Raw genomic sequence first — 27,894 nt, forward strand, 5'->3', positions numbered from 1 at the left:
CAGACCAATGAAATTCATTTTGATATGTAACGCGAACTTCAACAAAAGCACCTAAATGAAATATTTTATTTCCACGACAATACAGTAAATAAAAATTCTATCAGAGAAACAATGCATAGTTGTTTCTTTTCCATTCTTGCTTTTTTTTTTAATAACGTTGATGTTGATTTTAATTTGGTAGGTAGACTTATATTAAATGCCCTAAACGTAAATTTACGTTTTTTTTAAATACATTAGACGTAGGAGAATATCGACTTAGATCAAGTCAAGGTCGTTAAACTAAATCAACCTACCCATCGTTATCGCAGACTAAAATTTATCTCATAAACAAAATACATGTTCATTGATAGCAAGATTTTTTTACGCCACGGTGCATGTCAGCACAATAATCCCTTTACAGAATTGGAACCACAATTCACAATTTTCGTATTTTGCTGCTTTTCCACAATTAACGCCCGTTTCGCGTCAGTGACCGGTATTACAATTTGACACAGTTTTAAAAGTTTATTGAGCTGTTACTTCATTTACAATTTTGAGCAAGACTTAACTGTTTATTAAATTCAACAAATGTCAGCACTATCTTCATCTTACAAGCTACTTCATAATATCAATATACAGCTAGGGAATATTTGTTATTGACCGAAAATATAAGAAACATCGATTTAAACTATGTTAAAAATAAATAATTTTTGTAAGTTACTTTAATTTCCGTGACTATATTTAATTTACGAGTACACTATAGTAAGACAGAAAAAGAGAAACGGAAATATACAGGAATACATAAAGTCTCGTAAGTCATTTCAATGGACAATACTTACATGTCACGAGTTTTCATAGCACTCAGCAAGTTTTGAAACGAATATGTGAGATAAAGATGTACTGCATTTGGGCAAATTAAAAATATGTTAAACATCTAACTATTTTATTTTTAACAGATTCACAAGTTTTGCATTTTTTAAACCGTGCATCACTATTTTAAAGTTTTCCTTGAAATTCCTGCCAAATGAGTTTTCTTCCATTGCTATTGTAAAACTTCAAAACAAAATTATATGTATATATGACAAAGCTGTAAAAAAAATAGTCACAAACTAGAGAACATTTATAATTCTTCTAAATATAAAATATAAACAATCACGTTGAATACTTAAGGGGGCTCTCGGGTCTAGATCTTTTTTTTTATCTAATTAAAGATTTCGCTATTTTTTCCTATAAATGAACTTTATGTGATACCTAATAGAAAAATTAAAAAAAGAGGGGTCATCGATCATTAACGCTCACAACCTGCCTTCGGAAGAAGCATACATTTTTGTAAAGGTACTTTTTTTCTGTTGAACTAATAGGCGAAAAAGAGGTAGTATCGAAATAATAAAAGAACTTAATTACAAAAATCGCGTAAATTTTACAATCATTTAGTTAATGTATAGCTTATTTGAAAACAATAATAAAAAAAGATATGTCAATTGAAATGCCAAAAAATAACATTTTTGCACCAAAGGGAGATAATTTGGATATTTTTCAATGATATTAACATTTTAAAAGTCATCTTGGGCCAAACTGAATCGATGTTTTTGGTTAATTTTTGTATCATATCATAAAGTAATAACTAATAGTGTAATAAATACAATTTGAAATGAAAAACAAATGTTTAATATTTTGCTGAAATTTTTGTACCCGCGAGCCTCCTTAAGCATCCATTTACATTATTTTATTTAGTACTGTTTTTAACAAATAATAAGCAAAATAATACCATACACTTTTACTATATACACATTAATAAAAAAAAGCATAAACAATACAAAAAGAGATAACAGTTACCTACAAAAGCCACATCATATTGTGTTGATAAGGCAAACTTAGTATTAACATAATTGGTCCGAAAACAAATTTATAGGTGTTATATCAACAATTTAAATAGCTACCTTATGTATATCAACACGCGTGTTCACTTTCTTTCATTTTTTTTGGAAAATCATGACATTTTTTGTCATTTCTTCTTTTTATTCTTAGAAATGAGTTTTATATTAAAAGATATTATTTCTGAGAATTATTGTCATAAATATAATTCTTCCCCCGAAATCAATCATGAACTGACCGAACTATTACAAATCATTAAGAGTATATATTATATTTGGACAGGCACATTAAGTCATCAGGATTAGCTATTTTACTTTTCCATTTCAATGAATGCATTTGCGTTTGAAGAAAACAAGGCCACACACTAATTGGACTCATTTGTTTTCCTAATTAAATAAGTTTTGAGAATTTTTTAACAACATGTGTAGTAATTTGTTTTAAAAATAGCATGTCTTACAAAACCGATTATTGGCTAAACATTGTTTATTCGAAACAAAAACAAGTGTGGAATGTAAAAATATTAGAACTGATACTGAAAATTAAAGAAAAATTTGTTTTTTAAACTTGCAGCCAAGAATTACATCATGCAACACATGTTGTATATGTAACAGAGAAGCAAAAGTTTTGTATTTGATTTTGTTTGAAAGTTTCTTTCCTAGATATATTTTAACTATACAAGCAAAGTTTATCATTGCTTATATATATTTTATTTCAATATCATACATGCATATGTACTTATAAAAGGCTTGTCAGAACAACACTTTCATTAATGTATAATCATTTTACGAACTTGTTTATTTAAAGAGTTTTTGCAACAAAATAAGTAAACAAGCAGACACATAGATACAATTAGAATTGAAAACATGCTTTACACTAAAATTCATCAAATTTATGAAAATTTAAAACTGTAAGAGTGATACGGAAAAAAAGATTTGTTTGATCAGTTTACTATAACTGTCAACACGTTCAACCTAAATTGGTGTTTTTCTCAAATTTAAAAAGTAAAAAATATGTATATTGATATAGTCATTTGTCAATGAATTATCTATTTGAATTAACATTTGAAATTGAATTATTCTTTATTTTTCATGAAGTTGAATATTCTGACTCGTTTTTCACCCGGAGAAAATTATCATTGATAGCAGTCAAAACAAATCTGATAACGTTTTCTCAACGATTTGTACATTTTTACCAATGTTAATGAATGCATTTGCGACATTCCTCAAAGTTGGTTTCAAACTGATCATCTTGCAAAACTGAAATCTCCATTCTTCTAAGATATCCTTGTTCAGTCTTACCAAGTCTCGTTCGTTTTGCCTGTGAGTAATCTGCTCCCAGGTCTGAAACTCCATTCCAAGTTCTATCAGGAACGGAAGTGAGTTATTTCCAACCAATGGGGCCAATCTGTCAATGTGCTCCTCTGTGGGTACCATGTCCCATTTATCTGCTTCCTTCTCTGTCATTTTTAGAGATAAAGTAGTATTTGATTAGAAGTCAAAATTAAATTGTGCATATATTTTCAACGGTTTGCAAAACAAATGAAAACCAGTACAAAAGTGTACATATAAAAAATGTTTAAGTACAACTTTTAGGATAAACTTGAAGACAATAACAACCAAAAGCAAGGAGATAACGAAGACTCACAAAACCAATGGACATTTACATCAACAGTTATATATAATAATTAAGAAACAACACAAACTCCACTAAAAACAGGGAATGAAATCAGGTGCTCCGGAAGGGTAAGCTTTGCCTGCACCGTATACGGCACCCGTCGTGTTATTTTCTTGTTCTGTCTGTTAATGATAGGTTTTTATGACTGACGAAAAAATATCAGATATGATTTCTGACAAACTTTTGTCATAATGGCCAATCAGCTCACGATGGCGACCGTAATTTGTTTGAATGATGACCTTAATTTGATTGATTCATAGCCCTGTCTTAGCAACTTTTGAGAAAGCAGTATTCCTTGTTCAACACAATCGACGTACTTTGAGCTAGCTTTAGAGTAACGTACCAATTGAGACACATATATACTCCATATGCTGGTGCAGCTGGTATGTTGCTACACAGAAATGGAAAGTTGTTATAGGAAAATTAAAATCATCGCGTTTGTCCTAAATTTTGATATTCAACCTACCATCAGTAGTCATTTTGAGAAAAAGGTCTAAATATGAAGCAGATTTATCTGTGTCGGTAGTATCTTTAATTTCAAGTTCACTTGGATATATTAAATGTAAGTGATCACTGAATCTATTATTATTAACAGACAATACATCATTAATATACCGAATGGAAAAATTAAAAGACTGGGCTAATTTCTTTTCTCCTTTCTGTACAAACCCTTTAATACATTCTGCTTCATATGAATATAAAAAAAAAATCTGCAAGTAGAGGAGCGCAATTGGTATATTTGTTCCTTGACTCTATATGATTTTTCACAAAATAAGCTGATTCCCAGCCCAAAACTAAATATTTAAAACGTCTAGTGAACTTTTTGTTGAAGAAACATAAGCTGACGAGTTCTTTCAGTCGAGCTGATAGTTGCTTTAATTTAGGGACTCAGGTTGAGGCTTGATAAGGACACTTAATGCAGAGAAAAAAAACAATAGATTACAATAATGATATACTTCATCATGTTAAAAAAGATAGGAACAGTCAAACTCATTGATTAGAAAATAACTGACAACGTCATGTCGCAAAATGGAAAAGACAATTAGACAAATGATAGTACACAGTCTTAGAAAAATATTCAAACATATAACTTACCAAAATCAATAGAATCTGCTTTTACAAGCTGTAATACAAGGAAAATCATAGTTACTATTAGACATGTTAGATAATATGGACTGTCATCATATCATACGAATCATTCATGATGATAGTATGTTATATTTAGCGATATCTTTTAAAATTGAGAATGCCAATAGTGAATATGTCAAAGATACAACAATCGAACAAAATAGCATAGCACAGCATATAGCCAAGGCTACAATGGGTCTTCAACACAGCGATATAGTTATGCACTCGGCTGCGTGCCTCAGTTGGCCCTAAAACAATAATGTGTAATAGTTCAGTGCACGTGCAAATGAACGTCATACTAAACTCCAAAACATAAAAATAGTATTGTATAATATACCAGTATATATGTTTGGTTATTAAATAGGAAAATTTCTGCAACAAAGGAAGAATTCAGTAAACAATCAAGCAAAAGGGACTGTGCAAATTTAAAAGATATAGCTTTGTTTAGTGGTTCATCACCATGTGTTTACCTTGCAAAGTATGTGGACATCATCTTGGCCACTTGCCTCCACTGCTTCTTTGATATGCGTAAAAGTCACCGCAATACTGTCTCTGCATCGCCTCAAAACTTCAAAATTCCATTTTCTTGGATCATCAGTTTCCAAAATGTTATTCAAGTCTTTGGTTGACAATCCTAGATTAATTGCTATTTCCCTGGCTTCACTTTTACTGAACAATAATGACAAACGACGTAGGTGTAGATCGGATGGTGTCACTCTCAAAAAGTCAGCATTTGTTACTGGATTGGAGAAATGATACGTGTACTAATAGCAACATTTATATCATAGACTGTCATTTATACAGAGCGGTGTATATAATGAGATCATCGATGACATGATTGAATTGCGGTACTCTAAGAAAGAAACTGTACTATAAATAGATGATAACACAATATTTGCACTATATTTTAAGGGTGAAATTTCTGGCTTATTATATTCATTGAATTGTGAGCTGGTATATTATTAATAGCGCGGTATATTATAACCAGCAAATAAACTAATAAGGATTAGAGAGTTCTGGATTTTATTTTCTTATATTTCTTTAACTCCAGTAATCTCTACAAATTCTAGGTCATGTTAGACATAAACAGTTATTTTTATATAAATATGTGTAACACAAAGGTGCATTTGTAGGACGCAATACAAACTACATATTTTTTTGGTATCGATTAACTATACAATACCTGGGCATCCTGGTTCACATTCGTCTTCATCCTTTTAGAAATAACAATAGGTTAATGTGTATTTTACATTACCTTATATCACTCACACGGTGCTATAAACATTGAAATGTAATCAGTTAACTAAGATAATCAATCAACGTTTTTTATAATCATTGAATTCATATTCATACTCATTACATTTGTGTGCCTTAACTGGCTTTTTTAAATACTTGTTCGTATTGTATTTATAAATATATATATATATATATATCTTATTTTGATTTGAAACTCATAATATTACATACTTTATGTTTCCTTTCTTATTTAGCTTCAGGTTTGAAACAACTGCAATAGAAGCACGATGCCAATGTTTCAAAAAAGACGCTTGTTTTGCTCATTTCCTTGCTTTTGCCTAGTGTAACGATTATAAACACAGGTTGTACATATTTTGAATTCACAAAATTTTAAAGTAAACATACAATCGATATCAACTTGTGCGTTTTGTCCTTTCACATGAAACGGGACAATGAAAGTATAGTTGATTTATTGAGTTTTCGGGAAGAGACCCTTTAAAAGCAAATCGGACGAATATAAATATCTTTTTATTTTATCCATCACGTTATAAGATATTCATTTGTCACTGTACAAAAATAATAATTTGAGAGCGCTATAAGGTGACACGAATACGCATAGTCATCAAATGTAATTTTTAAGAGTTATGTCACAATCTGAATTTTAGTTCCAAATCAATTTTGTCAAATAAAATATCTAAATTTAAACAGAAACACTTTTCAAATAATATTTTAATACCTTTCTTGCAAACCACGATGTGATTGTATGTACGTTGTGTTCAATGCCATGAGATGGACATGTCCAGGTTTTGTCTATGTTTGTTAATCTTGGTAACGGTAGGATACATGGATTATCTGGTGAGTTACAACATATGCTGGTGGTAAAAGATGCATCAATGTGTTGACTCTCATCGCTACTTGTTTTGATATACAACTGACTGATTTTCTCCAAGGCTGATACCAAACATTCGTTAATACTGGACGCCATATCCCTCATTATAAGTGTGTTTGTGTCAGCATGGACGAGACGGACAACAATCCTCTCATCTTCACATAGAACATACATATCTACTGAGGGATCAATTGTGAAAATCCCTGACCTATGGAAAAGCATGTCCCTGTTGGTCTCTCCATATGTCTTCACCGCCCACACATAAAGACAGTAACTGATAAATCTAAAAGATAATGCGGGGGGTATCATCATTGAAGACGAAAGAAAGGCTATGGCAATATTCCGTTTGGTGATGTCATCAGATTGGAGATATCCAGAATCATCTATAGCCCTAACCATACTTGCAACGTAGTAGAAATCAGCTGTGATACGTGTGTGATCAGAACCATATCTTTTTGGTTCGACCAATATATCCAGATGGGTCATGACATTTAATAGATAGTCTTTGTCTTTGTAAAATGTTACATATTTCTTTTCCTTCCAAACGCTCTCTATTGCTTGTTTTGATACCACCCCTTTCTTGCCCATTGCATCCCATATTTCTTCTCGTTTCTTGTTTCCCTCACAAAAGCGCCTGTCTGTAACAATTGATTTAAATGCATCGATGAGGAGGGTGGGAGACAAAATGATACGGTCTGCCAATTTACGTTCATCAAAGTATAATAACTTGCCAATTGAATGTTGAAATTTCAGAAATACCTTCAACTCAGTTTCTGACAACGATCTGATTGGCTGCATTGAGTTTATTTTCTGTAGATGATCTAGTGTAATCAGAAAAACATTTCGTCTGATTAGTGATGCAAATTCTAACTCTAAAGGGATAAAGCATTTTGGGAGAGATTCGCCCCATGTTGGTTGCCTCTCTGATTCCCGGATGATAGCGGCCTTTATCTTCGCCATTTCTGGGTCATGTTTGTCTTTAGCGTTTACAAATATTTCATCATCAATCACCAATTGTTGCATGAATGGCGTTTTGTGAAACATCTTGAAGATTTCTCTAAATATGTCATGTCGTCTTTGTTCAACCTCACTCTGAAAATAATATGAAAACACATACGTAACGTTGGTGTGTATCTTGCATATAGGTCTTTACAAAGTATAGACCTAGTATGTTTGTATCTGTTCTCGAGACACCTGCCTTATATACACGAAACACTAGTATGGCGTTTTGAAAAACAAGGGTATATGTAAGGCTATTGATAGGCTTATGACACGAAATATATATAAAAAAAAAAAAAAAAATACAACATTGATATGGACCTATTTAATTGATTATGTCGTAGTGTTCATGCCATGTAGATAAAGAAAATGATAGACATGCATGTAGATTCAAAGACCAACTAGGTAATTCATTGTAAACTGAAGCGCCTGTTTATATAAACTGCGTTTAAGACACTAAACCAAATAAATATCAAATTCGCACAATGACGATTATAATTCTCCATTAATTCAATTATAAGACATTTGTTCACTGCATATTTTTCAAACAGTCCATTAGTTCAAATATAGAACATGTTGTACAACCTACTTACAGCTGATACCTGATCTTTGTGAGTTAAAACAACCATAATTTTAGGAAATCCCCGAATACTTCCTTTGCAGTATGTTACAATGGTGTTGATCCAGAATAGCAGATAATCTGTAATTATAATATGTATAAACAAAATAAAAAAGTTCAATACATAAGAAGAAAGGTATTAAAGTTAGTTAAATGTATATGTTCTCTACGAAATCTACTGTCTACAAAATAAATTAATTAATGAGTGATAATTCTTGCAATAATAAACTCTCTTTTGAGGGTGTTTAAGTTGTCAGGCGTATTTATTTTAACATACTTGAAAACGTTGCTTACTTTTGTTTACATCTGTTTCACAACAGAATGTATTTCAAACGTATGTATGTTTATACATACCTCTTGAGGTTTTATGTCCACTCTTTCCTGGGAGGTATTGTTCATACTGACAGGGATCATCAAGTGTTCTACTTCCGTCCAATACAATTATGTAAATAGCTCTGTATGTCAGAAATGTCTGATGAGTTGAATAGAAAACATCCTGCCCTCCAAAATCCCAGATTATTATAGGTGCTATATTTTTGTTGTGCAACTCCTTTTTCCCAACTTTGGAAGACTTTTCTAAGAATGTTTCCTTAGTAATCGACACTTTAACTTCTTTTACTTGTTTGGTAATGCCAAAGAATCGTTTTAGCTTTCTGATAACTCCACGTTCAGTAACAGTTTCTATATGCAAATCACCAGTGAAACTTGACTTTATAGAAGCATCATGGTAATCGTTCCGTGTGGTGAATTTATCAAACGAAGCTTCACATATTTGTGTATCATTCGCAGCATCAGTATTTTCTTTTCTAGTTGTATAATTTTGTGCGACTCGTTTATTCATATTGACAGAGTCAACTACACGGTTTCCACCAAAGACTGATATATCTGATTGCCTATTTGAACTAGAGCGTTTAGCTAAAACATCTGTCTCAAATGCATCATCTTTGTCTTGTATTTTTGATGTCTGTCCTGATACATGACCTGGTGATTTCTTGTCCATATGTATTACCGTACTACTAGCATCATATTTGTCTTGCTTTCCTGATGTCTGTCCTGATACATGACCTGGTGATTTCTTGTCCATATGTATCGCCGTACTACTAGCATCATATTTGTCTTGTTTTCCTGATGTCTGTCCTGATACATGACCGGGTGATTTCTTGTCCATATGTATCGCCGTACTTCTAGCATCATCTTTGTCTTGTATTTCTGATGTCTGTCCTGATACATGACCTGGTGATTTCTTGTCCATATGTATCGCCGTACTTCTAGCATCATCTTTGTCTTGTATTTCCGATGTCTGTCCTGGTACATGGTCTGGTGATGCTTTGTTCATATGTATCACCGTACTACTCGCATCATCCAGTGAAGTTTGACATTGATGCTCTGACAGGATTTTGACATTTTCATATTTTGTCAGGGAGCTTTGAGTGGATGAAGGAGAATTTGACGATGGTGATACATTAGATTTATAAGTGATATCTTCTTCGCTGTCCCATGTTGATGCGTCCGCTGTCATATCTGATAAATCTTTACTGGTTGACAATGTATCTTGAAACTGTCTATTCTTTTTTCTATTGACTTCTTGTAAAAGGGATCTGCTAACGGTGATTTCTTCCAAGGAAAAATCTAATTGAGAGATTATTGAAAACTATTCATTATACATGGAATGTGTTGGCAAAGTTCAATATACAAGTACCAACTTAAAAACCATGAAGCAAATATGTATTTGTATACGTATGCACTCAATTTTACTAGCGTCAATTCTAGGTTTTACGGCCATGCTTAACAAATTTGGTAACTTTAAAAAGAAATGCAATTACAAACTATGTTGATGCCTTAAACCTCACTTAACTAATGTAATCAGACTATATTTAACTTGTGAAATGTGTCCATATTTGCCAAAAACGCAAGGCAATATAATAAACACAAAATGGAAGAAGAAGATACTCTCGAGTTGGCTGTTGGGTTAAAAATATATGTCAAATACTTTACAACCGAAGTCCATATCCCTGTGTGCAATATCATACAACATTTAACACCTCTTCTTTAAGGATGTACACCTCTGAGGAGCCAGCAATTTCTAAAATTAAACTTTTGTTCTTAACCTGATTTTTGGGTTTATATGACTGTAAAAAATAATTGGTGAAAAACATAATATGTTGGTTCACCTCTTGTTTTGCTACAGCCCTTTGAAAGTACTCAATTTCGATAATTTTCCCACATTTTACGGCCAAACTCAGTATTACCATGTCTAATTTCAATTGAATTGATCAATTCAACAACCCTTATTGTTGTTTTGTTAATACAATTTCGTAAAAAATGAAGAATCCTCTAAATATACTGCAGAAACTTACGCAAATAAACTAACTTTTAATAAATCTTATGTTAACAGCAACAACATATAGTTCAGTGTTACACCAAAAACTCTATTTTTTTAGACGGTAAGGTACTTTTAGAACCAAAAATAATAAGTCAGGTATTTCGATACCACAAATTATTTTCAAGCTTTTGGAAATTCTTCAATAAATACAAAACAGTGGTTTGCAAGTTTGGCTGTACATATAGAAAACTTATTTTAAACTGAATAACACATTCTAAAGGTTACGGAGATAATATTAACCTCTTAAACTATCAATCCTTTGGTTAGACCTTTTTTAAAGGCTGATAATTCAAGGCAGTAATTACATTTTTGAATATTGAAATTCTGAGTAATTTGTTTGAACAAGATACCTTCCAGATTCCAACCTTTTTTGTATCTTTTCAGCATTTTCCATTGGAAATAGTTCGTGACCGTCAAGATAGACCGCTAATTATTTTGGAAATGGACGTTAAATATCATTCTCATTTGTGCTCGAATCATTTTGTTTACTTTTAAGCATTACCTTGCTCCCCACCAAGCCATTCCTTCCTTTTAAGGTCCATATATGAAAGACCATTGTATAGTTCTATTCCATCTGTTGACATCCTGAATCGAGTTGGCCGTTTACCGACCAGATACCTGGCTATAGTAGTCTTTCCTGTTCCCTGTTCTCCAGCTAACATTACTCTTGATTCAAAGTGGGGATAACTTTCTTCTCCCAACAGACTGGAGAACACTTGTGCAGATTTTTTGTCTAACTTTTGAACTTCAATTGGAAGACCTAGAATTTTGAATAATAACCCTAAGGTAACATGTAATAAAAGACGACCTACAGATAGGTGTAGTAGTGCTGGTATATTTTTTGCAAATATTTCACCATTCTATTGTTGGTACTATATTGGATGAAATCAACCCAGACTGATTCTGAAATACTCTACATTTACAAGTAATTTTCTGATAGTGCCTGAACGAGATTCTACAGTGAAAAAAACCCTTACCGTGAAGTCTGCTAAAAAGGCCCAGACATAAAAAATATGAAAAAAATCAACTGACAAAAGTTAAGACTTAGGAAAGATACACTTATTATGTCATGTTTTTGTCGGGTGTTATTTTAAACCCAATTTTATATTCTACTTTTTAGAAAGTTACCTGGCACGTTACTTTTCGTGTAAGCACAGTTCATAATTTTATTATGCTGTATTTGTGTTCTGTCATAGATTAATTGTAGGTGTTGTTGTTATTCTGTGGTTAACATGTCGGGATGTGCTATTTTATTGTTTGTTTATATATTTCCTTGTCATTAGTGTACTACCATTTGTTTGTACTGTTTTCCTGTGACGCAATGTTGTCATTTTAGCGGTATTTTTTTAACATTGACATAAAAGCGGGAAATTTGCAAGCCATTAAATCAAGTTCACCACATTATTTTTTTTAAGTGCCCAGTAGAAAGTCAGGAGTATAGCATGGTCCATTTCTATGAATATTGGCATCATTTCTCTCAGTTTAGGTTTGTAAACCTGATTTACTTCAGTTGAATCGATTTATAGATACTGAACAGCGGTAGTCTACTATTGTCTTTATTAAATATTTCTGAAGCCGCCATAAAGGAGGTCGTTCTTCATCATGATTATATCGTTAGACATCGTCTATGCGGTTTTTTTTAATACTATTGAAGTTCGTAATTCATCGGACCTGATATCTTATTGATCAAACTATTATGTAAATCAACTTTCATTCAAGTAAACAGGCGTCCAACCTTGTTAACCACTTATAGTTGATGTGTTTCCCTCTGTTTAAGTTTGTTACCCTGACATTTTACTTATTAAACAATTATTATTTAACTGCTGTTTAGTAGTGCTGCCTTTATTCACAAAATTGAACAATAGTTCAACTCATTGTAATAAGTTGTAATAATTGAGACAAACACAAAAATTAAATATTTAGTTATTCCTGTGACGAATTCGATATCACTTAGCATATAATGATGAAGTCGCTATACAAATAGTTAACAAAATACTTACCAGGCAAGCGTGATTTATAATCCTGCAATACAACATAAAGTCATAGTATGTTTCTGTTTTAAATATTGCAATAAAATTGAGAATGGAAATGGGGAATGTGTCAAAGAGACAACAACCCGACCAGAGAGCAGACAACAGCAGAAGGTCACCAACAGGTCTTCAAAGCAACGAGAAATTCTCGCACACGTAGGCGTCCTGCAGCTGGCCCCTAAACAAATATATACTAGTTCAGTGATAATGAACACCATACTAAACCCCAAATTGTACACAAGAAACTAAAAGTTAAATTAATACAAGACTAACAAAGGCCAGAGGCTCTTGGCTTGGGACAGGCGCAAAAATGCGGCGGGGTTAAACTAAACATGTTTGTGAGATCTCAACCCTCCCCCTATACCTCTAGCCAATGCAGAAAAGTAAACGCATAACAATACGCACATTAAAATTCAGTTCAAGAGAAGTCCGAGTCTGATGTCAGAAGATGTAACCAAAGAAAATAAACAAAATGACAATAATACATAAATCACATCAGACTACTAGCAGTTAACTGACATGCCAGCTCCAGACTTCAATTAAACTGATTGAAAAAGTATGTCTTCATCATATGAATATCAGGCAAAATTCTCCCCGTGAGGGGTTTAGTATCATACCATCATAACACATATGAGAAGAACATAACCAAGCATAGCATGCTCAAATCTTTACATTCTTAACAAATAAATATATATTTTTTTTTAAGTTTTGAATCAGTCATATGTATTATCAAAAATATTTGTAGATAGGATTTTAAGTGCAAAATATACACGAGTATGGCTTAGCATAAGAATCTTAACAAACTAGAGGCTCTAAAGAGCCTGTGTCGCTCACCTTGGTCTATGTGAATATTAAACAATGGACACAGATGGATTCATGACAAAATTGTGTTTTGGTGATGGTGATGTGTTTGTAGATCTTACTTTACTAAACATTCTTGCTGCTTACAATTATCTCTATCTATAACAGTACTTTCTGTGGAAAATGTTATTGAAAATCTTCAAATTCTAAGAAAATTGTTAAAAATTGACTATGAAGGGCAAAAACTCCTTAGGGGGTCAATTGACTATTTTGGTCATAGTGACTTATTTTTAGTTCTTACTTTGCTGTACATTATTGCTGTTTACAGTTTATCTCTATCTATAATAATATTCAAGATAATAACAAAAAAACAGCAAAATTTCCTCAAAATTATCAATTCAGGGGCAGCAACCTAACAACCGATTATCCGATTCATCTGAAAATTCCAGGGCAGATGGATCGTGACCTGATCAACACTTTTAATACCTGTCAGATTTGCTCTTAATGCTTTGGTTTTTGAGTTATAAGCCAAAAACTGCATTTTACCCCCATGTTTTATTTTTAGCCATTGCGGCCATCTTGGTTTGTTGGCCAATTTACCGGACACATTTTTTTAACTAGATACCCCAATGATGATTATGGCTAAGTTTGGTTAAATTTGGCCCAGTAGTTTCAGAGGAGAAGATTTTTCTAAAAGATTACTAAGATTTACGAAAAATGGTTAAAAATTGACTATAAAGGGCAATAACTCCCAAAGTGGTCAACTGACCATTTTGGTCTTGTTGACTTATTTGTAGATCTTACTTTGCTGAACATTATTGCTGTTTACAGTTTATCTCTATCTATAATAATATTCAAGATAATAACCAAAAACAGTAAAATGTCCTTAAAATTACCATTTCAGGGGCAGCAACCCAAGAACGGAATGTCCGATTCATCTGAAAATTTCAGGGCAGATAGATCTTGATCCTGATGAACAATTTTACCCCGTCAGATTTGCTCTAAATGCTTTGATTTTTGAGTTAAAAGCCAAAAACTGCATTTTCACCTATGTTCTATTTTTAGTCATGGCAGCCATCTTGGTTGGTTGGCGGGGTCACGCCACACATTTTTTAAACAAGATACCCCAATGATGATTGTGGCCAAGTTTGGTTTAATTTGGCCCAGCAGTTTCAGAGGAGAAGATTTTTGTAAAAGTTAACAACGACGGACGACGGGCCAGGTGAGCTAAAAAAAAACCAATACATTTATTACCTTAAATACCTGTCTTAATTTCTCATTGCTGGTTGGCTTATCCAGCTTATCCAGCGGCGTCTGCTCCTGAATCATAAGAATATGTTTTAATCAAACAATCGATATGTGTGCCGATTAACAAAAAACGGTCTTTCATTTGCGCTGATTTTATTATTTCGAAGTATACAGGGTAATAACAGGTGAATGTTATTTTTAGTGATCATTTTAAACCTCTTGCGTTAGCAAGCTGTATATATATTATGAATTGTCAAGTTTATCTTAAACATAACTGTTATCCACTGCAGAAGATTATTGTCATTTTCATCTCGCTCAGAACGGGTGGAGAACATTTAATCTGTTGGAAAAATCAAATGACACTGGTTAATGGCTATTGCATTTTTTCGGGACACGACCTTCCCTCAAAAGTACATGTACCAGTACCTTATAACTATTAATATATAACAGTTTTGTTTAGAACTTATTATTTTCGTTGATTTTAAATATATACATTTATAAGGTATAATATATCCAATTCATACGTATATCAATATAGAATTAACGTAATAGTACCCAAATTGCACCTATTTAGCAAAAATAGCAGTGGACATCTTACAAGATTTCCTAGAGACTAAACAATTTGTATTTTTATGATTTGATACTATGCACATCTTTCAAGATATGCAAAAATATTCAGATATGCACAAAACGTTCACGATATTTATCAATAGATGAAGTGTTTACTGAAAAAGCAAAATGTCCAGAAACGTCGCCATGCGACGTCATCAAATCGTCATCTGTTTAAAATGATCAAATACAATATGTTACAAGTATCCATTTAAAAAAAAATGAAGTGTAATCATGAACTAATATCCAATTGTTCAAAATATTTTGAAGACATTAAACAAAAGCTCTGTTAGTAGACTTTTGATGATGCGAATTTAAGCATGGATGCAATTTGGGTACTCCTTATTTCAGAATCATTGATGGTTTGGAGGTCAGTTTAGATTAATTTTTCTATGATTCCATATGGATTAAACATCAAATTGGTGTACCTATATACTAAAAAAGGATACGGCTACAAAATAAGCACAGAATGGACATCTTTGTCTTTATCATAAAAAACGTAGGTGAAAAAACTGTCAAAATAGGTGCAATTTGGGTACCGTCACCGTCGAAATTTACTAATATATACAAACCGCTTCATATAGTTTATCTTGTCTTTACATGTAGTTAATATTAAAATGAATTGTACTTTATCCCGCCAAGGGCAGTTACAAGAGACAAAGGTTTATAAAATACATTAACACTTAATCAAACCTGTTTTAAGTTGAGAATGTACATATATTTATGACCATCTCGAAACTTTAGCAAATTTATGTATGTGTATACCGCTGCAAATGTAAATCTTTGTCGTGTATTTTACTATCATGTTAATTTATCCGTAAATGTGTTTCTTTATCCATGCCGCAAGTAACCATAATCCCCTGGCCACGTCCACTTGTATTTTGTCAATCTGATGAGTTAAGCCTTTTTCAATTGATTTTTATAGTTTGTTCTTATGTTGTTCTGTTATACCACTGTCCCAGGTTAGGGGGAGGGTTGGGATCCCGCTAACATGTGTAACCCCGCCACATTATTTATGTATGTGCCTGTCCCAAGTCAAGAGCCCGTAATTCAGTGGTTGTTGTTTGTTTGTGTGTTACATATTTGTTTTTCGTTCATTTTTTTTACATGATAAATAAGGCCGTTAGTTTTCTCGTTTGAATTGTTTTACATTGTCTTATCGGGGCCTTTTATAGATGACTATGCGATAAGGCCTTTGTTCATTGTTGAAGGCCGTACGGTGACCTATAGTTGTTAATGTCTGTGTCATTTTGGTCTTTTATGGATAGTTGTTTCATTGGCAATCATACCACATCTTTTTTTTTATATTATTCCAATATCTTAGTAGGATTTTATAAAGTGTAAGGTGCAAAAATATTTGCCTTGGATGTAACTCAATCTCAAAATAAACAGTATATGGGGTGTAAAGCATCATGTCATTTTGTCTGCCGATACCTGTCAAATGTATTATGAAGGAAAATTTTCTTAGTCTTTATAATCGGCTGAAATGTATGTCAAATCAAATTATATCAAAGCCGTTGAACATATTCCTAAATATATGGTGAATTGGCAGACAAATTGTTTAATTTAGAAATGTGTTCAAATTATCATATCAATGACATGTGTACATGTATTGGTAAATGCAACTTTGAATATCTATGCAAAGATATGATAAAGAACGATATTTCAGACAGCTAGAAATGTATGGTATATAGTTATATTTGCTTTTAATTTGCTGATATATTAGAAAGGAAAGGTGCATATTAGATGAAAAAATATTTCCATAGTTTTACTAGTCAAGCTATGATAAGGCAGATATAGCTGATTTGGGGAAAGGGTTTGGCATATGGTATTATATTTTTTTTTTATAGTTTAATAATTTTGTTTTAATAAAAAACAAAATCGATTCTAAAAATCGATTCTTGGTCTTTTCACTGTTTGATGCATGCATGTAATGCAATGTATTTTTTTATCCATCAAAATCTTCTATTCTCGGGATATTTTCGATAAGGCCACACACATTTAATTTCTTTTTCTACGGATTTTTGGAATCCAAAAATTGGGGCGAGCGAGCAACTTGAAATTTTTTATAAGAAAAATATTTTATTTGCTATTTTTTTACGCGAAGCTTGAAAAGTAAAGGCGAGAGATTACTATTTATTGTTTGCAAATATAAAATCATAGGTTTTGATAATATTAAAACTCGATTTATCACTTGTATTTTACATTACATAAAGTGTTTTCCCTGTTCACCAAGAAATAATTGAATGATTAGATGTGGTACATGTACATGTATGTGTGCTAATAAGACAATTCTCCACCCAAGTTATAATTAGGTTTGGAACAACCGCTCAATGTAATACATGTTATAAATTATAACTTTTATAAGGAGTCAATTAAAGGTATGTATTTGTTTGTAAAAACAAAACACTTTTTAGTACAAAAGGGCTCATATTTTCCCAACGAACTATATGTCTATCAGATATTTAATGGTAAACATGTACAAGAATTGGTTATATTTCATGTAATCCTGGACTTTAACAATGATTATTTTTTTTTAATATTATTCAAAAAAAAAAAATTCTTTTAAAATCATATGAAATATGACGTATTTCAACCCCTTTTAAGTGAAATATTCTATTTTCTTTTCAATGATCCCTTACCTGAAAGAGGGTTCAAGGTCATAGACATAGTACTCACAGGCACTTGTTTCTATCTATTTGAAGGTCGACTATCCATATAAAGAGAAGACTATTATCTATATGGATAGTCGACTTTTATCAGGATAGAAACAAGTGCCTGTGTGTACACGGGGCTTTGACCCAGATCAAACAGCAAGCTGTAAAGGACCCCAAAATTACTAACGTAAACAATTCAAACAGAAAAAAACAACGATATAATCTATATATACAAAAGGAAAAATCCATAGGCTATGAACTACATCAACAAACGATAGCTACTGAAAACACATTCCTAAATCGGGCCAGGTGCATTAAGATGCAGCCGGTAGGAACAGTTTTGTTGCACACATTTTGGTCAGTTAATTGACGAATATGTGTAAATAAACTCATCATAGATACCATGACTAAATTTTGTATATACGCCAGACATGCGTTTCGTCTACAAAAGACTCGAATCCAAACAAGTTAAAAAGGCCAAATAAATTATCCGTCACGAGATGTTGTACAACTTCGGCTTCATGAAGCGTCCTTTGTAAATACTGTATCGTGTGCGCGAAAGAAAGTTAAAAAATACACAAAGGATCACGTGCAACAATTGCAACACAATTTACCAATGACACCAAATAAAGGTGTTTACCAACAGTGTGTGTAACAATTATCACTTGTTAGAGAATATCTGATCCAAAAAGACCAATGGAAGACCACAGCTAGTATAATTACCAATCAATTTGAAAAGGCACACATATTTTTCATTTCTATATGATTAATAAATCGTCTTACAACAATTCTCTTATTCTCATTTGATTGTGATGTTTTTTTAAAAACGCAAAAACTAAGATAAGCTACCAAAAATAGAACTTTAATGTAGTAATCAATTATAACAAGGTTGTAACTATTTTACAAAAAAAAAACTTCTTACTAGTGTCGCATATGTCCCTCTTGTATTCAACTATGTTGGCTTATCTGTTTCCAAATAACGATTTTTTTAAAGACTGTATATGAGATTTAAGTTGAAAATTGAAAAATTCTGCGAACACAATTATCTCTAGATTTTGTATACCTATAACGTTGACAGGTTTACCTTTTGTATTTCTAAAACCATTAAAACATAACAAGATTGGTAAAAGATTTGATGAAAATGCCTTGTTTAAATAGAAATAAGAAGATGTGGTATGCGTTCCAATGCGACATCTCTTCATCCAAGTCATAATGTGTAAAAAGTAAACAGTTATAGGTCAAAGTACAGCTTTTAAAACAGAACCTTAGCTCACGTCAAACAGCAAGGGCCCACAAATGACGAGTTTATGTGTAAGACAATTCAATCAGACAAATCAACGGTCTAAGCTACATGTATCTTTACTTAATGTTCTTACACCAAAGAGGAGTGGCCACTTCATTGACTAGTATTTTCTAAATTATCAACATGTCTACTTCTAATGAATAAATAATAATATTAAATATAACAATGATTCTTTATATACATTATATGGTCCAATTAGCGATACCTGTGACTTACATGACAAAATGTTTTGAGGAATATGTTAATTAGACAGTCATTGTTTTCTACTATTTGATCGGGTTGTTGTCTCTTAGACATATTCCCAATTCCCATTCGTAATTGGAGATTACATCTAAGGGCAAAATCGACACCTTGGTACGTGTAATTACAAAATATTTATATTCAAAAGCCAAATGACTTTTGTTTTTGATATCAAGGAAATGTATACCATGAATGACCACTTTAGAAAATTATGTAAAGAATGTAAACATGGAGCAAACCAGATTCTAAAAAATCTTTAGTTTTAGTCTTACAAATTGTCATTATTACAATTAGATTGATAAACTGAACAAACGAACAATTGAAATTAGGCATTTGTTTAATTGTATATCTGAATTCTATTTTGGTACACTTGCCCAAGGTGACACTTGCTACAACAAGAAACGTTATATTTTTTACATTTAAAATGTAGATGTTTGCAGTTCATGCATTTTCCTTTGCATTTGCATTTTTTTGTAAAGTTGGTAAACATTCTGAAAAAGCTGTCCTCCCAAATTATTTTTACTTCAGATATCTTCAATTTCAGTGATCGTAATTTAATTAATATTTAACTGATCGACATGCTAAATACAAGAGATAAACAGAGTTGATTAGCGTGATGTTTTTTAAATAGTTAGAATATAAAGTTTTTATTTCAATTACAATTTGAGAGTTAAGTTATGCTGATCTGTAAAATGCATTTGTATGTAATAAACTTGACCAACTTCTTAATATTAGTCAGACCCTACGCGTACGGTCCGACCGTATGAGTATTTTGAAAAAGTACGCATACGGTCCAGACCGTACGCGTACGGTCCAAATACTCATACGGTCTGAAACATAAATATTTCGATATGAGCTTCACTGGTGAGTCTTATGTAGATGAAACACGCGTCTGGCGTACTAAATTATAATTCTGATAACTTTTAAACAATTCGAATATTTTATAACAGCAGAGTTAACAGCAACCTTGAACACAATCTAATTAAAAACCGATCTCTCATCGCTCCCGTTTTCTGATATGTCACGTGGGAGATCCAACGAAACCCGCTTTGAGGTCACATGTGAGTGAACTAGAAGTTATTATGATATGCAAATGAATGGACGACCTATCAATAAGCCAATCAAGAAAGTTTATGAATTCTTTTGACTGACGATTTCTTCGTAAATAAAATGACTTACATCCCTTTACCTCACGATAAACTTTCAAGATCGTGGAAGACTCATTTTCATTGGTCGAAAAAGACACACATACGAGGTCACTCACATGTGACCTCAAAGCGGGTTTCGTTAGATCTCCCACGCGACATATCAGAAAACAGGAGCGATGAGAGATCGTTTTTAATTAGATTGCCTTGAACATAGTTCACCTTAAATCCATTGATTGTTTATTTCGCATTTTATCGTTTTGCACATTACTTCATGATGAATAATTCACAACACTGGTAAATGAATTGTCGATAAAAAATAATACAATCAGCAAAAAAATGTCTATATTACAATAAAGTCATGCCTGAATACAAAATGAATAAGTACATTGATGAATATTAGCCGAAGTAACAATGAATGTTGGATTTCTGTTATATATTTAGTTACAGCAATTACTGGATTTGTAATAACACAACAAACACTTGTACTGGTACTTACATATATATTTTGTATGTTTGGATTACAACCTCTGTTTAATAAAAGAGTTGCCATCACATCGCTATCACTATCGACAGCCAAATGTAGCGCAGTGTTTCCATACTTGATAAAAAGAACATCAATTATTAAATTGAATATCTAGACTTTAGTAAAATCATATGCATACGTAATTTTTAAATAGATATATTCACCGTGTAAGTAGTTGAATAATTGTCGTATGTTCATCCGTTAATAGTAGAAGTAGTAGTACTAACTATACTTATATATAACAATAAATATATCAAACACAATTTATAATTGCCGATCGCCCATAAGACTAGAGAGAATAACGTTGGTTTCCTTGGGAATACATTATTTATTGTTGTCACGAAAGGTTTTAAAACCGAAAGAATTCATTCAGTTCAGAAATATTCAGTTAGTGTTCTGAAGATAACTGCAGTCTGAGATGGATCTATTGAGAATGTAAAAAATTGAAGCGTGCGGGGCATATATTCCCAGCCTTTGGATCTACTATAACACTAATTTATTTTTGCTTTAATATTAAGTATTCCATTTTAATCTTTTGAACACAGAACAGGACAACTTGTATAAGCAATGTTTGATCACACTGTATTTAACACGTAAAGAGTTTTTTTTATAAGCCAATCAAAATATGGCATTTAACGTAAAGAGAAAAGTTTTGAGATTATCAAATTCAACGATTTCATGACTGTTGTATACCAATATCAGTACTTGTTTTACTGAAAGTCATTATTTTTACTTTATTTTCATTTTACGACACACGGCTTCAATTGAAAACAAGCTAATCGTGTCTTGTGTATTTCCTTTTCAAGATTTGTTTTAATTGTGATAATCGTAAAAGCCTATATCATTGGCTGGTTTTGATTGCTACAGTGGGTATAGTGTTAATTGAAAAATGTTTTCCATAAATACAGTTGATATTTAAAATGTATATTTGCCTTATAAATTCAATATACAACACTATATCATATATTGTACATATCGGTAAACAGATCTATTCAAATATAATAGTCTTTGAAAAAATTCCTTTGCATTTATGCTGAACGGTTTTTGTGTTGTACGTATTGTATCAAAACAAAATTTGATTAAAATAGCTGATACGCAACAATCTTTTTTTTTGAATCTTGAAAATCTTATTATTGGCATATATTTATATTTTATAACAAACGAATAAGCATGTGGTTGCCTTATTGGATGTATAAACTCCGTGTGATGAAGCAGAGTCGGTTTTTTGATGATGTTTTTGGTTATATCCTTTTCACCTCTTATCTTATAATGCTTGCCTTAACAGGGATATAATCGAAGGTCGTCAAGTTGATTACTTATTTCTCCTTCCCTATGTGTTCCTTATTTCTTATTCCTTATTCGTTACATAGTTGTTACTAATTTCTCATTCGTTATTCGTTACATAATCGTTATTTATTCCCTGTTCCTTATTGGTTACATTGTCGTTACTTATTCCTTATTATTCATATGACTGTTACTAATTTATAATTTCTAATTCCTTATTCGTTATCTATTCGTTAGGTTTCCTGTTCCTGGATTTCTAATATATTAACCTAACTGTTTGTGTTGAACATGTGCATATGTATGTAATCAGTATCTTCATTAGATTTGAATTTCAAAAGTTAAAAAGCTGAGTAATAATTCCTTTTATGTGTATCCATGGCAACATTCTGCATTTATTTACCATAAAATATTGCAAAAAGGGGGTAAACATGTCACATATCCCCCCCCCCCAAAAAAAATTTGGATCAAACTGCTTTGAATGATACCTTTTTAAAACCTGTTTTCATAAATCTTTCTAATGATCAAATAAAAAATGGGTGTCTTTCGCCTAATTTTTTCGTAAATCTAATCACAAAGTTCGTGCAAAAAAAAAAGTTGGAAAAAAACATTACAATAATTGTCGAACCAATGTACGGTATGGACATACAAATACTGACTGTCATACAGAAAACAGCCTATATTACACACCTTATATGATCTTGATGTTCATATAAACCTAATACGAAGGCTATTCTAATACTCATCTATCCAAAAATGAATTGTATTACACACTAACTCTTATATTTGAAAAATCAACAGGGGCCAAAATACGAAACTATACACCTAACTGAGGAAGTGCAAAAAAGTGGTCTTTTGGACAAGTGGTCTTTTGATACAGGTTAAATTTATATGAAATGGACTACAAAGGGATTTAAAATTTGTGGTCTTTTAACACAGGTGTGTCGTTAAATACAGATGGTCTCTTAATCAGGTTCGACTGCATAGAATGATATATTGTTTCAACCTGTAAGTAATTGACAAGATGTTTTGTCATGTATTCCCTCTAAAATGGCCGAAATGTTTATTACATTTTTTAAGTGGCAAATGCTTAAAAGGTGTTAATCAATAAAGGCAACATTAGTTTACCAATGATCGAAATTCATAAATCGATTGAGAAAAAAAATCCGGGATACAAACTAAAACTGAGGGAAACCCATCAAATATCAGAGTAGAACTAAGACAAAACAGAAACACAACATTAAATGTGCGAGTGGCAAATGCTTAAATCAAACTCACATTGACATGAAACATTCATAATGTATTGCAACATGATCTTAAAACAAATGTGACGTACAAAAAAGCTAAATCAACCTCTATTCTCTCAATTGCGTGTACTTTTTATATCTTGTCTTAGGGAGGGAAGGAAAAATCCTACTTTGTAAAGGTTCACTCTGATTCAAACAAAAAATTCTCTAAAACTGACATTATCAAGATGCTTGAACTTTTGATTGACAACATCAACATGAGCATATTTGTTACGTTCGGATGACATGTTTTTCAACAGACTGTCGGCATTCCAATGGGAATCATATGTACCCCTCTTCTTGCTGACTTGTTTCTTTATTATTATGAGGCATCCTTCATACAAGTACTTCTTTGGAAGAAAGATAAGAAGTTATCAATATCCCTTAACTATACTTTCCGCTATATATAAGACGTTCTTTCAATAAATAATTCAAAATTTGTTGACTATGTTGAACGCATCTATCCCATCGAACTAGAGATAAAGGATTCAACAAATACAGTTAAGTCGGCCTCATATCCCGACTAACATCTAGAAATTGACAATGAGGGTCGGTTTCAATAATACTACTTTTTCTGTTAAGTCTGTTTTTTATGATATACATTTGACGTGAAACTGTTCTTATGTATCCCGTCATACTTTGAACCACACAATTATTTTATTAATTATTATTACTTTTACTGTTAAATCTGTTTTATGTTATATCTACTTAACTTGACTCTGCATTTATGTATGCCGTCATACTCTGAACGACAAAATTATTTTTATGTCTACCTGTGCGAATTTCAAACGCGCAATTTTACACCAGTACTGAAAACCTTCTATCCTTTATGGGTAGACTTTACATAGATAAATTAAGTCGTAAAAGAAAAACAAAATGAGTATGTTAAATTTGATGTATGCCTTTTTGTGCTTCTTCGTTACATTTGTTGTTTGTATAGTGATATTAAGATGATAACACAATATTGACTGCTGTACCCCTATTTTTTCACATTTTTTACTCTTTGAGTATGGTTGTTTTGTTCATGTATCGTTGACAATGTAATGGAATTTGATACGACTGTCATACAAGTGAGAGGTTTAGCTAGCTATAAAACCAGGTTCAATCCACCATTTTCTACATTAGAGAATGCCTGTACCAAGTCAGGAATATGACAGTTGTTATCCATTCGTTTGATGTGTTTGGACTTTTTATTTTGCCTTTTGATTTTGAATTTTCCTTTTGATTTTTCCTCGGAGTTTAGTATTTTTGTGTTTTTACTTTTTGATAACAAAATTTTACGACAAAAGAGATGATTTCAGCTTTTCAATTGTGAACTTTCCATTTGTAAGTAGCAACATTCCAGCAGCACCTACATACGGGGTATATACCTTCCTATTGATACAATATTCCCGTGCTTGCATTTCCTATCATGATTTTCTTGATAGAGGGTTGCTGCTCACAAGGAAGTTATTAAACCAAGAGTTCCAAATGGTGAAGTTGAAATCATCCCTTCGTAAATTTTACTGACGCCTTCTTTCATTTGTATCAAGGCGTTGTCAGTTTATTTTCGATTGATGAGTTTGATTGTACCTCTGGTATTTTTCGTCCCCTTTTGAATACAGAAAACATCATGTGTCGGCTGTTGAATCTTATTAACCATTTGGATAACCCTTTTCATATTTTTTTTCGAAAAAGAAACGTTTTAGTGGTTAATTTAAAGCAAACCAAATGAAAAAAGTCACACTAATATAAGACTACATGTCCATGCTACTCTTTTCATAACGCTGAGTTTATGTTCACGTGCCCTGTACATTTTGTACACTGTTTGCCACGGAAAATATTCACATAATCATTTTAGATAAGTTTTTCGTTTGTTATTGTTTTATTTACAACTTACCTTGTTCTGAGCATTGATCTCGATTCCATTATCAATAAGTAATTGAACAATTTCTGTATTTCCTGTTCTTGCAGCAATGTGTAGTGCAGTGGAATCATCCTTGATAGAATAAAGTAACGATATAACAGTGTTACGAATAAAAAAAATTCATCGTAAGGGTATATAACGGTCACACATCCCTTTATAAGTGTTATTGCTGTTATTGTTTTTTCGGCTGATAATTAAATTCTCCATTACCTATTTCTTTTTCTTACTTCTATGAGATCTTTCTTAAAGATGGAATTTTCATACAAATGAGACTACTGTGGATTCCTTATTATTCGTTGGATACCAATTTTCGTGGATTTCGAAGGTGTAGGTGAACCACGAAATTAAATGTAGAACAAAAATAAATTTTCTATAGGCTTGTCTGCAGACTTCGGCAAAACCACGAAATCAAATATCCACGAACATGTAAGTTTTTCTTAATCCACGAAAATTGATACCCACGAAAATAAATGAATCCACAGTAAAACTGCAATGTGTTTCAATTCCAGCTTAAAACTGTGTGAAGTGACGTATTCGTTATTGTAAGACATATACACTAAACATGTGGTTAAGGAAGTAAAAAAAATGTGAGCTTTGTTGTCTCCTGCGTATTTTTTTCTCTCTCTCTTTTGTCCACAATAATTGTTTGGGACAGCCGTGTAGGACAATCTAATTGGATGTTACAATATTCTATAAAATACTATTTTTTTTAAATGCAGATCGTTCGTCAACATTTGTTTTTGCTTGTATTAACTCTACATTGCCGACATATTTATCAAATGTTGTTGCCAACGCACGATAAGCGTAAATCAAACTCATATATATTGACTAACTCACAGTTTGACTTATATCGAGGCATGGATCTTAAAATCAATTAACTTATTCCGTTTCTGTGTGTGTTACGTTTCGGTGTTATGTCGTTGTTCTCCTCTTATATTTAATGCGTTTCCCTCGGTTTTAGTTTGTTACCCCGATTTTGTTTTTTGTCCATGGATTTATGAGTTTTGAACAACGGTATACTACTGTTGCCTTTATTTAACGACGTACACAATGAAAAAAAACTATTTACCTACTGAATACTTCATTTTCCAGGCATGTGCTATCCTTTTTTTCTATATGCATATTCGTGACTTATTTGTTACTTAATCCTTATTCCTTATTCGATCCTTATTCCTTACCTAATATGTTACTCCCGTTTAATGGTTACTTGTTACTTATATCAAAACAAATCATTAGAACTTATCACTATCATCGTTGAAGAGATGAATATCGTAAATAAATGAATTATTAAATAACTTGTACTTTTTAATGCTGACCTCTTTTTTAAGTAAGAAAACAGAAGAAACTTGAACATTATCTTGATATGTGAACCTTTATTTTGTTTTGATATAAACATAAACAATGTCGTATAATTAACTACGTGGTGTGACGTCAGATTGAGTTAACTTGTCGGTTTTTATATGACTGCATTAGAATTTACTCCTCTTGGTAGTACATGTAAATATTGATGAAAATCAGAAAAAAACAAATTGCATATCTCATAAAATTGGTTCTACTAAAAAAAACTAAAAAATTATTTTGCATACTTTTTCTTGATCTTTGAAGAAATTATTTGATTTCTTTATTAGGCATATAAATGCATTGTATGGACATTTTGATTTTGACTTCTAGTAATAATTCGAAAAATGAAATTTCTATAATTTGTACATGTTGACAATCAGCACGTGTATGTGTTAGCTTATCATTGGGGTTTTGTTATCGTTTGTCACTTATAAATATTATGATATTAACTGTTTTGCAAATGCAGTGTGAACTAGATATTATTTTAGATTAAGATCCTCTGGTTTATAATCCTACTAGAATGTACCTTTGGCAACTATTTAAACCACTGGGTCAATGCCAGTGCTGGTGGACGTTTCGTCCCCGAGGGTATCACCAACCCAGTATTCAACATTTCGGTGTTGACATGAATATCAATAATATGGTCATTTTTATAAATTTCCTGTTTATAAAACTTAAATTTTTCGAAAAACTAAGGATTTTCTTAATCCAGGCATATATTACCATAGCCGTATTTGGC

The 27,894-nt window shown here is 32.0% G+C and overlaps 1 protein-coding gene across 1 annotated transcript; it reads right to left on the reverse strand.

The window, feature by feature from the left end:
* Positions 1-1,512: 1,512 nt before the first annotated feature.
* Positions 1,513-26,899, reverse strand: LOC139503381 (uncharacterized). The gene is made up of 12 exons (XM_071293153.1): positions 26,888-26,899; positions 25,788-25,886; positions 14,868-14,933; positions 12,783-12,804; positions 11,285-11,542; positions 8,754-10,028; positions 8,374-8,480; positions 6,629-7,873; positions 5,840-5,870; positions 5,127-5,395; positions 4,624-4,651; positions 1,513-3,310 (listed from the first exon to the last, which is right to left on the reverse strand). The coding sequence occupies exons 1-12, from the start codon at positions 26,897-26,899 to the stop codon at positions 3,000-3,002; spliced, it is 3,723 nt and encodes a 1,240-aa protein (XP_071149254.1). The 3' UTR covers positions 1,513-2,999.
* Positions 26,900-27,894: the final 995 nt, after the last annotated feature.

The sequence above is a fragment of the Mytilus edulis genome, chromosome 14, assembly GCF_963676685.1.
Source record: "Mytilus edulis chromosome 14, xbMytEdul2.2, whole genome shotgun sequence".
NCBI lineage: Eukaryota > Metazoa > Mollusca > Bivalvia > Mytilida > Mytilidae > Mytilus > Mytilus edulis.

Excerpts from the sequence above, each read along its gene's own strand:
- LOC139503381 (XM_071293153.1), bottom strand. Across the intron at positions 11,543-12,782 it reads TTATAAATCACGCTTGCCTG|GTCTTCCAATTGAAGTTCAA; the intron begins GTAAGTATTTTG and ends TCAAAATTCTAG. Across the intron at positions 5,396-5,839 it reads ATGTGAACCAGGATGCCCAG|TAACAAATGCTGACTTTTTG; the intron begins GTATTGTATAGT and ends TCTCCAATCCAG.